This window comes from Leptinotarsa decemlineata, unplaced genomic scaffold (genome assembly GCF_025532065.1).
Source record: "Leptinotarsa decemlineata unplaced genomic scaffold, Ldec_3_MD MMD2_tig00000008_RagTag_RagTag, whole genome shotgun sequence".
NCBI lineage: Eukaryota > Metazoa > Arthropoda > Insecta > Coleoptera > Chrysomelidae > Leptinotarsa > Leptinotarsa decemlineata.
In genome coordinates this window covers 7,624,326-7,639,202 of record NW_027412537.1, presented here as the reverse complement: position 1 = coordinate 7,639,202, position 14,877 = coordinate 7,624,326, and the positions used below count along the sequence as shown (strand labels likewise).

Below are 14,877 nucleotides of genomic sequence, written 5' to 3'. Positions count from 1 at the left end.
GAACAGAATACATTTTTCGATACTGATTGAAATTCAACAAAGAGCGTAAGGCCACTTTTTTGTTCCTAGAATATATTGAAAGCTAACGATAAATGAAAGACAGCACATACTTATAAAAATGGTTTGCAGCTGGGCTTCACTGCCTAGGGAATCGTCGGTAGTGTTCTGTAATAGGCGTTCACAATAAGATAAACAAATACTGAACAACATTGCTGTACATTATACAAACTACTAATACATCTACGAATAATCAGAAAGCTCAAATTGTTTCAGCCAAAACTGTTCGTTTTCAGATGATTTTAGATAAATTCCAAAATGGATTAGAGAAACCGGGATACCCTCTACATTTTGAAAAAATACAATATAAAGTTAGCCCGTGACTAACGTTTCTCAAGGCAGACTTTCTTTTTATTCTTAAATCTGTCACAAGAACATGGATGATTTTGATCATTTCTGAATCAATGCATCAGCCATGATAAGTGTTCAGAATACTTGAAAATCATATTACTACTCAAACTAACCTTGATAATATTTTTACTCGAATAATTCATACTGATAATAGTTTTTCAACTAGTTTTTCAGAGTATTGGGACATTATTTCTGGTTTCTAATTTATTTAAGGATGTTTCGATATTCTTGATATCCAGAAAATACTCTTCATTAACCCGCGTTGTCATCATGTCAAATCTTAAAGAATATTGGCTGCTAACTCAGTGAAAACTGTTCAATCACTTGAAACAATCAAATAGTCAAACGAGCGTAATCAATTCATCAATACTAACATATCAACCAAAGGAAGCTGAAGAAACCAACAGAGATCAACCACTTAAAACAAGCAAATAGTCAAACGAGCGTAATTAATTCGTCAATACTAACATATCAACCAAAGGAAGCTGAAGAAACCAACAGAGCTCAACCACTTAAAACAAGCAAATAGTCAAACGAGCGTAATCAATTCGGCAATACTAACATATCAACCAAAGGAAGCTGAAGAAACCAACAGAGCTCTTTGACATTTATGATAGTCAATGAGACTCTGATATCTTGACACACCAACCTTGCTATAACTAGGATGTAGCAAGAATTTTTGACATGATTCATGCTACTGAGGCATTGAAGGCAAACGATAAATCTGAAAGAAGTACTTTATAACGTAGAAATTATCAGACACTTGAATTTTGTACTGAAGCATTTTTAAAAGAAATGAGGTTTCATATATAGAACTCACCTTCACTGCATTGGGGCTTGAAATAAACCGATGAAGAAATCGGTTATTTCACTTATAATTGATAATCAATTATTGAGGTGATTGAAGATCTTTTTCTATGGAAATATATCTGGACAACATCGTTTGCAAAGCTACAGCGACAACCTGGATAAGCCGTAGAATATTTGGATCAACATAGGGTTTGGAAACAAACTTCCTTGTCAAATTAAACGATCGTCATAGCCTCATGAATAGGGTGACAAAAAAGGAACAACCGTCAGAGTAAATTGAGTGGCAGAGAGTACAAAAACTCGTCTGTTTGGGTATCATGTGGAGAATTTCAAAATGCTCCACAGCTGCTTCAGAAGTGACGCTGAATCTTTCACCAATGACTGTATGGCAGTTAGGCACAATTTCTAGATGAAGTTTGACAGTTGTCAAATAGATGACAATGAATACCTTTGTGACAGGCACGGTTTGAAGATGAAGTTTGACAGTTGCTAGATAGATGCATTATACGAGCCTCAACTGAGTAGGAAGGCTTTGGTGTGGGACATTGATAAGTCCAAGGTACTTGCACTGTTTGGAACTTTTGGTGCAGTAATGAATACTACTGGAGTTTTTCCCAACACCAAACCGTTGTTTTAACACCTCGACACGTGTTTCGATCTTGAATATGATCACTTGGTGATCGAAACACGTGTCGAGGTGTTAAAATAACGGTTTGGTGTTGGAAAAAAACTCCAGTAATATTTATTTAAGTCCAAGGTATATCCAAGAGTTCATGCATGATTGTCAGTTTTCCAAATCATTGGAAACACTCAAACCATCTTTCAGGTAGAATGAGCTGCTGACAAGATATGTACTTGATATGGGTACTAGGTTGGGAATTTGAGGAACTGAAAAAGCTAATGTCCTTGCAAAGAAGGCAGCCAGTACTCCTTTTTCTGAACTGAAAATTTCTGTGGAATCTTGTTGTATCATATGTAGAAACGCTTCCTACAATCGAAATTTGACTCAAATTCCACTGAAATGGAGTGTAATATCACAGTCAATGTAATATCACTGGCCAACCAAAGGCCTTGTAATGATAAACCAATACTTTGGTTTCAGTGTTTGATTAGATGAGAGTTTTGTACAAAATATTTTTTTTTACAGGTTGCCGGCTGTTTAGCAGTAGCGATAGTTGCAGTTTCCAAAAAGCCACCAAAAATGAGTGTCAACTTCGGAGCTACATATTTATAGTTCTCAAGAATTGAGAATTAAATAAAATTTTCTATGGAAATACTTGAAAGACTTTCATAGTAAATTTTACTATTATCGAAAGTCTTGGTGAAAATTATACAACCATTGATTATATTTCTGTTCTGATCGCACCAGGAATTTTTCTAAAATCATTTGATATCGAAGACTCTATCACTTAACTCTTATTTGTATGACATCAATGCACATATTCCAAGTGCATGCCCGTGCAACAAAACATTACAACTCTGCGTGCAAACATTCTATTCACCGACTGTGATGTTAGTTGAATGCTCAATGGAATGAGTGATTTCAAAACGTCACCGTTTTCAAAATGTATACTCTTTTACATCCAAAACTGTATTTGATGACACTTTGTAAACACCTCCAAACCAACGCTCTACTGCAACCTCAGAGCATTATTTTGATTAGGACATTGCGTTTAATAATGGTGATGTAAGCACGAAGTGTTAAAGCATGCAGTTAAAAGCGGAAAATCTAAATGGATGGCATACATACTTGATGAAGAGAGCTTATTTCATTTGCGTTAGGATGTTTGATAAAATTTTCATTGTAGAATACGATATGACTGAGGTGGGTTTAGTCCAATTCCTGCATTAGGGGAGATGAAAATGATGCGGTTTCCCCAAGATTATATAGATTACGGGAAATGAAGTGGTATTTCTCGTGTAATTACGTAAAATTGTTGAAAATCAGCTGGAACTTTATGTTTGATGAATGTTATTTTTTCGGCATTCATAGTCTGACAGATGATTGATTATTGAAGTTTTCAGCTGCACCGTTTCATCAATTCAAAAAAAATAGTAAGCCTATTACCAGCTTCATTTCCCTGGGAAATTTTCATGTTTTTCACAAGCATTGATGAGAAATGTCAAATTTATTCATGATAGATGGATGTTAGCCTCTTCTGAAAAAAATTTCGAAGGCTTCTTCTGTACCTTCACATCAGTTGATGATGCAATGTATATATTTGATGGGTGGTAGGCATGTGATTAAAGTGGTGATAATAGAAACAATTGTATTTTTGAAGACAGCAAAAGTGCTATTCTCTTAAAAATATTTTTGATAGCATTATTTTCAATATTGCCACTTTGAATCTAATTCGAATCAAGTTTGTTATGCCATGAATTGAATTGATTCATAACTTTCTGAAGTACTTCGTGTTTCATTCAATTATATTTGTCCGAAGAAGAGTTCATAATTATGTGTGAATTCCAAATCAGTTGTATCCTTGACTGAAGTAAGCATGGAAAGTTGCAATCTATGGGATTGACAGAAAACTAAATCAAATCATCTAAAGAAACAATTCGTTCATGCCAGTCTCAACTCCCTGCAATGTAGATGTTAATGGACTGACACCTATCAGAAAAGAACTACTCCCCTGGCTAATACCAAGAGGGGCGTTGAATTATATTCGAACAGATGTCAGTGAAGGATTTTTCACTGAAGTTGTTCCTATATATGCTCTTGTCGATTCAACTGCTGCAATAGATTTTCAATTATTAGAACACACAGACAGGTTTCGGGCTGTTTGGCCACTCGTCAGTGCAAGGTAGTGAAGGAGGTAACCAACTGCATATCTGAAATTTGACCAATTCTTCATATAAGGAAAGAAAACTTTCACATATAGTCAGTGGGCATACTTGAAGACTGGCTATAAATCAAATTATCTAAGAACAATTCGTTCAGGTCAGTCTCATCTCCCTACACAGTAGGCCTGAACGAATTGTTCTTACATAATTTGATTTATAGCCAGTCTTCAAGCATGCCCACTGACTATATGTGAAAGTTTTCTTTCCTTATACGAGGAATTGGGCAAATTCCGGATATGCAGTTGGTTACCTCGTTCACAGGCAGATGGGGCGACGACAAACCTGTTGTTTGTTGTATGCTTCAGCTTAGTTCGAGGAATGTTACTCTGACGGAATTCGATTTTCAATTATCGGAAATCATCGACTTTATGTTGATGATATACACTACCTTGCACTGACGAGTGGCCAAACAGTCCGAAACCGGTTTGCAAGTGTGTTCCAATAATTGAAAATATATTGCGGCAGTTGTACCGCCAACAGCATATGCAGGAATAACTTCTGTGAAGAATCCTGCACTGACACCAGTCGGATATAATCCAACGACCTTCGTGGTATTAGCCAGGGGAGTAGTTGGTTTCTGAGAGGTGTCAGTCCATTAACCTACTGTGTAGGGAGATGAGACTGGCCTGAACGAATTGTTCTTAGATAATTTGATTTATAGCCTGTCTTCGAGTATACCCACTGACTATATGTGAAACTAAGAAGTTCTCGCTGAAAAACTCTGTCTCTGATGGTTTATATTGATTCTTTCAGACCTAACTCGATAGTTCCATAAGAGAACAGTGGTACATGAGTTTTCAATCCACAACCTGATTCCGTTAGGTTTTCAGCACAACATTGTTTTTTTTTCGATCATAGGTTTTTCAAAATTTGATGCATTTGGGTATTGCTACCGTTGTAATGGGCCATGGTGACACAAAACTAAACCCTACCTGTATCACTGTCATTATGGGCAGATCCAAATTGGTTATCCCGCGAGCTCTCTTCATCAATCAACAATCCTGAAGACTTACTCGTTCCAATCGTTCCAGAAGGAGCTTCTTTACACCCAAACCACCAATACGCTGACGACCTCGGAAAAGCAGGTGTCGTTGCATCTACGGCAAAGGCCCTATCGTTGAACCTAAAAAAGAGGAAACAGTCAACACATGTTCGTAGTTGTTTTGATGAAATTGCTGAGAGTTTGGAATTTACCTATAGTACGCATTATCTTTGAAGAAATAAGTATAACCGTTGGTCCACTGGAAAACAGCATTGAGATTATTTGGAACACCATCCCAGTTGGAAATGGGTTTGGGGTATGTACTCTTGACGGGAGGTCTTTGGGAGGGATCAAACCTCCAAAATTTGCTGCCTTTGAAGAAGTATATTTTTCCGTTTCCGCTCCATACCATAGAGGCATCCAGATCATCAGGAATTCCAGTGAAGCCTTCGGAAATCTCTTTTGGGTATAAACCATCAACTCTCTTGCCCTTGTACCTAGAGAAAATTCAGCCCGTTTACACTTGAAGATATGGTCGTGTACAATACTCTCACCTCCAGTACTTGGATCCTTTGAAGAAGTAAGTCTTTCCATTCTTGTAAGTGAAAGACGCATCTATATTGCCCGGCAACCCGATCCAATTATCAGAAATCAGTTTTGGGTATCCAGGCGCTACGCTATTTTCGGTGAGTTTCCAGTATTTTTCACCCTTGAACACGTAGGTATATCCTTCCGCTGAATTGAAAATTGTATCGAATTTGGGATCATCGCACAAACTGTGATCTGCTGAACTGGGAGTTTTGCTTGGGACGTCGTGGCTTCCGTCGAACCCACCGTCTTGATCGTCATCATCACCAAATCTGGGTCCAGTTTTCATGGTTTTCTTTCCATAAAGTGCCTGGATACCTTCGATGTCGTCGGTGTCCAAGTCGAAAACTGGGTCATAACCTCTGTAGAACGGTGCCATGAGTGCCTGTCTGACGTCGGAGTGACTCAGACCGAGAGAATGTCCGAATTCGTGAGCTGCCACTTGGAATAAGTTCGTTCCCTTGTAGCTGTTTATAGACCAAGCTTCAGATGCGTCGAAATGGGCATCACCTCCGAAAACCTGAAAGTCCAGCATATCTTTAGGGATTTGAGTTCAGTGGATAACTTTCTATTACATAAAAACATGAGCTTCAACGGTCGGAGACATGAATTGCAATAAAACAATGGAGGCAGCTGATAGATCTGGTTGGAAAATGTATTAGTTTCTGTATTTTATTTTGCCCATTTTTAAGTTTTCGAAGTATTCTTTCAAATCACTGCTCGATATCTAGCCTCTGACTTTGAATTCTGCAACAGCTCTAGTTGAGACGTAAACATGTCTCAATCAGATAAATCGATCAGATGTGTTATTAGAATTTCGTATTTCTACTTACTGGAAAGTATGCGTGAGCTAAGGTACCTCCAGGTCCATCGAATGGATCACCATCACCGTGTTCACCGTATTCAAATCTGATTTCGATGTGTACCTGTCCACTTTTTGGGGTGAACGTCAGATCAGTATATCCCGTCCAAACATCGAAAGCCCTTTGAATTTCTTTGTCTACCTCTGCGCGCTTCAGTTTGCTGGGATATTTGGATATCTTGTAAGTGAGGTCTTTCACTTTCCATCTGCTACCTGTTGCAAAATAAGTGATTATTGATCTGTTTATATAATTTCATTTATTGACGTGTGATTTCAGTTTCTACCAATAATGTTTGGAAATGCAGCATATTCACATCTTTCTTTGATCTGTCTAAAAAGATAATTGTTATCAGAATTTTCCGTTGCCCTCTAAAACCAACAGGCCAAAAAGTGTTCCTTGAAGTATACCAACATCTCTTTCAAAATCATTCGCTATGAAATCATCAGTTTCATAACAAATTTGTTTCATTTTGGGATAAATTGAATCCAGTTACTAATTAGACCATGGACATCAAGGTTAATAATTAGATACGAGTAAGATTGATCAGGATATACAACACAAATTCGCCAGCAACTGTCACATTGTTCATATTAATTTATTGCAGACATTGAAAAAACACTTTCATACTTTTGACCAAGTACTAAGTTTGTACGATAATTTTATGACTCATTCACATATATATGAATGACTCATGAAGAGAATTACTTTCTAATGGAAATTATTTACTGTTGTAGGAATTTATTAGGAATAGTCGAAGTTGAACAATACTGAATTGCAAATAAGGTTGACTAAATGAATATAATTTCTTGTAATTATGATATCGATTCCCAACAGAATATCACTGAATCGGTAATAACTTTATTTTTACGGAGTTTATGTTTTAATTTATTAATCAAATGAGTTTTATTTCGCTATTTTCATAATAAGCTCTTTGTCACTGACTACTTGAAAACTAGAAACGAAAAATGAACAAGAAATTACATAGTCAAAACAAATCGAGTTTATTTTGATAGTCCTGGGAAATATTTGTCCCCCAATCGTAATGATAGTATTTTTTTTGTATGGTTTTTTATTAATTAGAGACCCAACACGTCTCCACAAAGTGGCAGAGCGTATATGCCCACTCTATTTTTCAGTCCTAGTATCTCACCCGCATGTATAACTAATAATAATGACCTTCGATAAAATTCAAACCAAAGTATTTTCCACATTGTCCATTTCAATTTCGAAATAGGTACCTTGCTACCAAAAGACACCCAACAAAAATGCGACTCCAACCTTCAAGGTGATTCACTACGTAAAAAGACCAACGCAATCGCAACTTTTCTTCATCATGCGTACCGCGTCGGTTTATGAAGCCCCTTGAATTCATTTTATCTTACAATTGTTTTAATTATGTAACAACACCCAAGACATTTTGCGATAACTCCCAAGACAAACTCCCAAGAAAAGAATTCAGTTTGTATGGTGAAAAGAGCAATTCTAATGTGCATGGAGTGCTTGAAATGACTAAGTATTTGATTTCATAGTGCCTGATATCGTATCCGTTTAAATAGCTCTCCAATTACCATATTATATGTGTTCATTATTTCAAACATAAAAAAATATCCTTGGAAGATAAACATATGCCATCGCGGATTTTTTGCAGCCTATAAAAAGAGAACAATATGTAATGGATTATTTTGTTTTATCACAAAGAATTCCGGCAGAGTTTTCGACGAAAGTTCTCCGGCTTTAAACGGGTAGCATCATCGCCCCGACTTCGCAAGAATAACATGTTCAAAGTTCAACTTTCCTCTTCAGTCAGTCACTGTGGAAAACTGTATGAAAGCCCGTTCCGCAGTTTATGAGTGATATGAAGTGATAGTAATAAGAGCCCGTTGTTTAGACGTTTACTTCAATTTCAACTTTGGATACCACATTCTGGTCATGTAGTTTATTTCGATTCAACAATTTTTAACGCTATCGAACCTGTATGAAAAATCGTATCGGTGATTTGTTCTTGGAGGAAATAAAGTTCGGTTACTGCATTGAAATTATTGTTTCACTCCAGGAATCATGCTCCACCAAGTTTTTTGAATGAAATAATCGGTCATTCTGCTGGACTTTTTAAACTCACGTTTCAATCTCCGGTATACTTTCTGTATACACTGTAAAACCATTTCAATCAATAGTTGTGGGAAGCCTGTGAATTATTTTTGTTTTCGCTTTTGATGTAATCTCTAGTCAAATCTACAGAAGAATTTTCAAAAATATTTCAGTGGCAATATCATAAACTTGTGTATTGAAAAAAAATCCGATCTCAGAAAAAATCTCTCTAAGCAGTTGTTAACTCGCAGGAGTTTTCAGACCTTAGAAAACTTAGCATTCCGCCATGTTTGTCAGAAATAATTGAAAACAGTTCCAGCTCGCAAATCAACAATTTCTCGTATCAACAAATCATTTTGCAGTATCTCGAACCGATAATTATAAACAAATCTTTGAACGTTTTCGATAATTGGATAAGTAGAATCTAACAGCAGTAACTATTTATTCTTGATTGCTTCAATATATTCGATATTATCAATCACAATTTACTGTCATTACAAAATTTGTGAGAGCACGTGTCACAAAGAGAATACAAAAAATAGTTTCAAATAAAACATATTCAAATTATTAACAGATGAATCAGTGTGCCACAAGGAAGTATTCTAGGCCCTCTGATTTCAATTATGTATACAGCTGACATTATCACCATTTGAGGTTGAAACTGAAACTAAATCTAACTCCATTCATCCAAGTCGAAATGAATAGTAAATGCCACTCTCAAAGTGAGAAAGTCGTTTTGATTCAGACAGTTGCAACATTTGGGAAACATATATATCAGATTAGTTCAGTACACACTGCGGTAGAATCCAAGAAACAAATTTACTCATGACATATTTCTTCCTATTATCAGTACCTACGAAGTATGTTGAGAAAATAAGGTGAATTTTCATTTTTCTCAAAAAATACTCGAAGCAGTCTTTGGTATCTCTCAGCGAATCAATTTTTATCTCCTCAATAATCGCAAAACGCCGTTCTTTCATGGGTCTCTTCAATCTTAGGAACAGAAAAAAGTCGTAAGGGGCAAATCTGGTGAATACGGTGACTGAGGTATGATTACGGTGTTTTTTTTTGACCAAAATTATACGAACAAGCAATGACGAGTGACCAATGCATTTTTGTGATGGCAAAAGCCATGAATTGTTTTTCCACGATACCGGACGTAAACCAAAAAAAACAGTGAGCAAAACCTTGACATTTGATCGAACTTGGCGTGCTATTTTTGGTCTTGGCTATCCTGGGCTCTGCTATTGGGACGACTGGACTTTGGTTTCGATGTCATAACCATAAACCTACGATTCGTCATCAGTTATGACCCTTTTAAGCAAATTTGGATCGTCGTTGACTTCATTGAAGAATTCCGGAGCGATGCTCATGCGACGGTTTTTTTTTTGTCGGATTTTTAGCAAATTTGCAACGAACTTCACTGCCACACACTCCATACCCAAAACTTCCGAAAAAAATCCATGGCATGAGCCAACCGATATGCAAACTCCCCATCAACTTCTCTAATAATAGTGACTCGAGGAGTCTTCATAACAATTTTCTTCACTTTCTTAAGATTCTGATCGGTTATTGATGTGCTGGGGCGTCCATTCACATCTTCTCGACCTTCTGTTAAAAGCTTTCACCACTTGTAAACATTTTTCTGACTCGGAGTACAATCACCATATGCCACTGTCAACATTTCGAATGTTTTTGAGCGCAAAAAAAATAGTCCGATGGTGATTTGCAACACATCAAATCAAAGGGGTAAGGAATGCCGATGTGGTCCTCGTATAGGTACACGGATTGGTTCTGGATTTGCTCCCCGGTTTGGCCCTCCAGTTGGTTTTCGAATTGGTCATCGAATTGGTCTTTGAATAGGTCCTCAACTTGGTTCAGATGATATGAAGACAGATTGTGACGTAAAGCACATCAAATGAAGGGATAATAAATTTGATAAAAACAAAGATGACGGCATATCAAGAGAGCATCAGGCATGCGCATGATATAAGGATTTTGGAATTTATACCACCAATAAACTGAGTCTGATGAACAGCTGAAACTATGAACATATGTTCCAAACGAGTGTACCAAAATAAAAAAATTGAAAAGTTGCTAATTGAAAATTCACCTTATTTTTTGAATATTCCTTGTATATGAAACATTATTGGAATGAAGACTATATTGAAAATATTATGTGACTATCATTTTGGCAACTTCAGAGGGTGATAATGTGGTGTGTTGGAGTTCATGTTTTACATACCTTGTAATGCATATCTTTTCGCTCTATTGTCTCCGGTTCCCACTTTGTCTTTGACACCACATCTTGGCAAAACCATTGTTTTCTGCGTATCACTGTCGAGTTCACCTACAACACATTTCATTGAATTTTTAGTATCAAAAAAAACTATTATTTTTATTTATAAAACCTTTTTTTCTTGGCAACTAAAATATTGGCCTGAACATTGCTTTGTTCTTCATGAACTTGAGTACCTTTTGTTTCATTCTAATCGTTTGACATAATTTCAACAAGACACCCATATTTGAAATATATAATTCAATATGAAGGTGACTGATAAAATGCATTACCTGAATTCCGGTATAATGCTGGTGACCTTAACCTATGTTTCATCGGAAAATTATAATATCAATAAATTGCAAAATGCCTAACAATATCTGTTGTGGCATCGACAAATAAAATTGCATATTTCGATATATAATTCCAATCAATTGTTGTTCATTTTATTTTCCACTTAAAAATAACCTTGTGAAGTTGATTAGGATATACAGAGGGAGAGCAATAAAAGATTGAAGCTCGGTCTAACCATAAGAATAAATTAACAGCTTGCATATTTGCAGGCTAATGCCTCAGGCTTATGCTTGACGAAGAAATGGCTCATATTCAAGCTCATTTTGTGCAATCTATTTCTCAGTTGAGAAATAAGTTTTATAGCTGTCTAATACTCCAATAGTCGGTACAGAAATTAGAAATTGACAGATGTCAATGAAGAATCTTCAACTCGAAATGTATGCCGGATTATGTGAATCGTTATGCAAATATCCAGAAGCTGTTGATGACGAGTTAAAAATTCCACAAATCCACCACTAACAGAAACAGTTAAACGTCAACGAAACTTTTTGTTCAGCTAAATACCTGCCATCTCACTTGAAACATACTTCAATGAACTTCATGCATATCGACAAAAACAAAGTGTCAAAAAGATGGGAAGTTCATAAGTTGCCGTGTTTTACTATGGTCAAACTGGAAGAACATTTAGAGCACGCATAAGAGAGCACAGTAACAGTTTTTATAATGGAAAAATCAATTGAAAGCTATTACTTTTATAGTGAAAATCTTATAGCAAACTATATAAGTGAGTTCTTACATCTGTTTCAATTTTCAAAAGGATATTTAATTCACAAATTGAGAAAGAAAAAGTAATTTCTGTATAATTCAATATCTGAAGAAAGAATAAAAAATGCTAGAAATATCTGTGTATGATCTGAGCACTACCTTAGAGGGTTTTTCCTCAAAAAGTGGGGCCGAATAATGAAATATATATTACATAGTGGCAAATATACATACCCGTTACTTCTAGACCTGCGAAAGCTTGGAAATCTTCGATCGCTTTCCTGTACGTTTTCTCGTCCATGAGATGACTGGAGTTACCTTTGGAGGGTGCTAGGTAGCCAAACTGGGAAAGATATAACTGAAAAAAAAAAACAAAAATTTCTCAAGATTTTGTCGAAGACCTTTCAACAGTTCATTACTCTAATATTGGCTAATGAATAAAGATATATGGAATGATTCATTTTTGCATGTGTACAACTTATGTTACTTTCATAGTTCGAAGTGAATCAATAATTATTAATAAATGCAATATCTACTTGATGAATTCTACAACATTACTACCATTACCTGTTTTATTGCTATATTATCGGTAGTAGCGTTTATTTCAATACAGACTTGACCGCCAATTTCCGCTATTTGTGAATCTGCATTCACCAATAAAGACAAGTACCAAAATGTTAAGTTGACTTGCAAATGATCCGCCCACAACCTTTTGCTGCGGTCATTTGGTATTGATAACGTAATAAATGGCGCATCTCAACTAGAATTATCATAATTGTGATTTATGTATTTTGAAGAGGCATTTACTTATCGATTTGTCTATTAAGAAGGATTTTTTAAACCACTGCATTTCAGTCATAAATTAATATTATAGTTCAACGCAACACCTCCAGCTTCATTTCGTATTGGATCAAAGATCTTATTGAAAAAATTGATTTCGACATCAATGAACTCGACTCCAACTCAATACAAAGTGTTTTCGTTTCATTTCATTTCTTTTTCGTTTCGGTCAATTTATAAATTGAGGTACACTTTCAGTGTTCATATAAAAGTATTTGTTTCGAAAGAACTTTTCTTTTGTGTAATTCAATGTTTATATGAAAGAAGTTGTTTTAGGAAGGCTTTTTCTTCCAGTTTGTGTCTGAAAGTTACTTCTTTGCATGATCTACACATAGAGTTATTTCTTTCGAAATTGATTGCTTCCAGCCTTTCTTTGGAAGATTCCCACTTTTTTGTACAAGATGGAGTAGTAGAAAGTCAAAAACTTTCTTTCCCAAAAATTAATCACTCCTTAAAATATAACCATTTCAATTCAAATTGTCAGATACATATCTATAATGTCGAGTAGTGAAAGATAGAAGGAAAGATTATCAAATCTTTGAAAGTGCGACCACTTGCATCCGCCATAAATTCCCCTACTTTCACAATTACTATCTAATCGAATAGTTATAACTGAAGATGTAAATTTGCAAGATGAAGAGATTTTATAATTGTATCATTTGATATATCCTTGTTGTGTCTCTATATTATTACGTTTACTCATGGGTTTATTAATTTCCAGATAAAACGTAGTTATTTTTTTTGTTTAAGTACGGTTGGTTTAGTTACCAACTCAAAACATTCAACAGGGCCGTAGATCAAAGATTTCTTATCAAATTGGCTGGGTTTTATTATAGAAATCACTAAAATATACAAGAGACAACTATAAGATTCAATTCGTGATAAATCACGATAAAGAAAAACTTAAAGGTCACTTATTGTTAATGTTCTACTTAACGATGTAATGAGCCGATTCTTGCAAGGACTTCGGTTGGAAGAATTGAATGTGAACAGGCAACACAATCATTCGATTCTTCTTAACTATGAATAAGGTTCCTAGTATAACGTAAAATATAGGCATCGGTTTGTCCTCAATTAATTGACTTCACCCCAAAAATGATCTTTCAATTTTTATGTTTATTGCTTCCGTAACGATTGTTTCAAAAAAAAAGAAAATCCTCTACGAGGTACTTATCCTCGTCGATTCTACTATCAGTCCGTTGCATATAATCACCAGGTGAAAAGGTGTAGCAATACCAAATTCTAAGTAGCCGCAATACTTCAGGAAGTAAAACAGGCTGAAACTTCCCTCTGGATACACAACGTCTAAAATTATGAACAATTCAAGGTATTTTCAAAATTTATGTTTCTAAAAGAAAATGTCGAACGCTCACCTCCTTGTGTCGAAATCCCTAGCACAACAGAAGACGTTTCGAAATCAATTCCATTCAACCCCTAACAGCCTTTGAAACGTAAATCCACACTTTTGCGAAAATCAACCAACGATAGTTAAAAAAACATACGCTAGGCAGATATCTTCACGATTTTCTTCAGGAATCGCTACCTAATTTACGTCGTTTCGAATCAGTACCGAGCCCAAGAGCTTTTGTCGCATAGAAAAGAAATTTATGAAGAAATGACTACTTTTATAGGGTTTTCGTGATACAGAAAATATATTGAATTGAAGTTGAAGCGATGCAACGAATTAATTAAAAAAAAATATCGTAACAATATCACAAACTATTGAATATTTGAGGAATCTTCTGGGGGTCAATGGTCTCAGTGGAGAAGTAACAAAGACAGCATACAATTGACAATAATCTGCATGAAACAGAATAGCTTTCAGTTCAACAACTTTTTCTAGAGACAGCGTGGAAGCACGGCAAAGCAATACCTACTGTTCCCTCCCTGTTCATGAGCATATTTGAATTGGAAGCAAAAGATTAGTTGAATTACTCTCCACATACTTGAAACCGATATACTTGTGATTTTTGGCACAACAAAATCTGAAGTAGAGGACTTTGTTTCACCTCTCAACAACAGATCTCCGATCATTAGGTTTACGGATGATATTGAAAAAAACGGGGAGTTACCATTCTTGGAGGTTTTAGTGATGAGAAGTAACTAGGGTCTAAAATGTG

General features: G+C 35.7%; 1 protein-coding gene across 5 annotated transcripts in view; it reads right to left on the bottom strand.

Moving 5' to 3' along the window:
• The window catches only part of LOC111512852 (stromelysin-3), a 61,802-nt gene that overhangs the window by 3,292 nt on the left and 43,633 nt on the right, over window positions 1-14,877 (bottom strand). For 2 of the 5 annotated variants that reach the window (XM_074170955.1, XM_074170956.1), the window contains exons 2-7: window positions 12,152-12,275; window positions 10,829-10,933; window positions 6,466-6,707; window positions 5,599-6,152; window positions 5,257-5,541; window positions 4,995-5,185 (exon numbers count right to left, since the gene is read on the bottom strand). In XM_074170955.1, the coding sequence (XP_074027056.1) occupies window positions 4,995-5,185; window positions 5,257-5,541; window positions 5,599-6,152; window positions 6,466-6,707; window positions 10,829-10,933; window positions 12,152-12,275 (1,501 nt within the window). Of the gene's footprint in view, window positions 1-110; window positions 166-4,994; window positions 5,186-5,256; window positions 5,542-5,598; window positions 6,153-6,465; window positions 6,708-10,828; window positions 10,934-12,151; window positions 12,276-14,877 lie in introns of all 5 variants that reach the window. The other 3 variants (XM_074170959.1, XM_074170960.1, XM_074170957.1) reach the window with 3 other exon arrangements.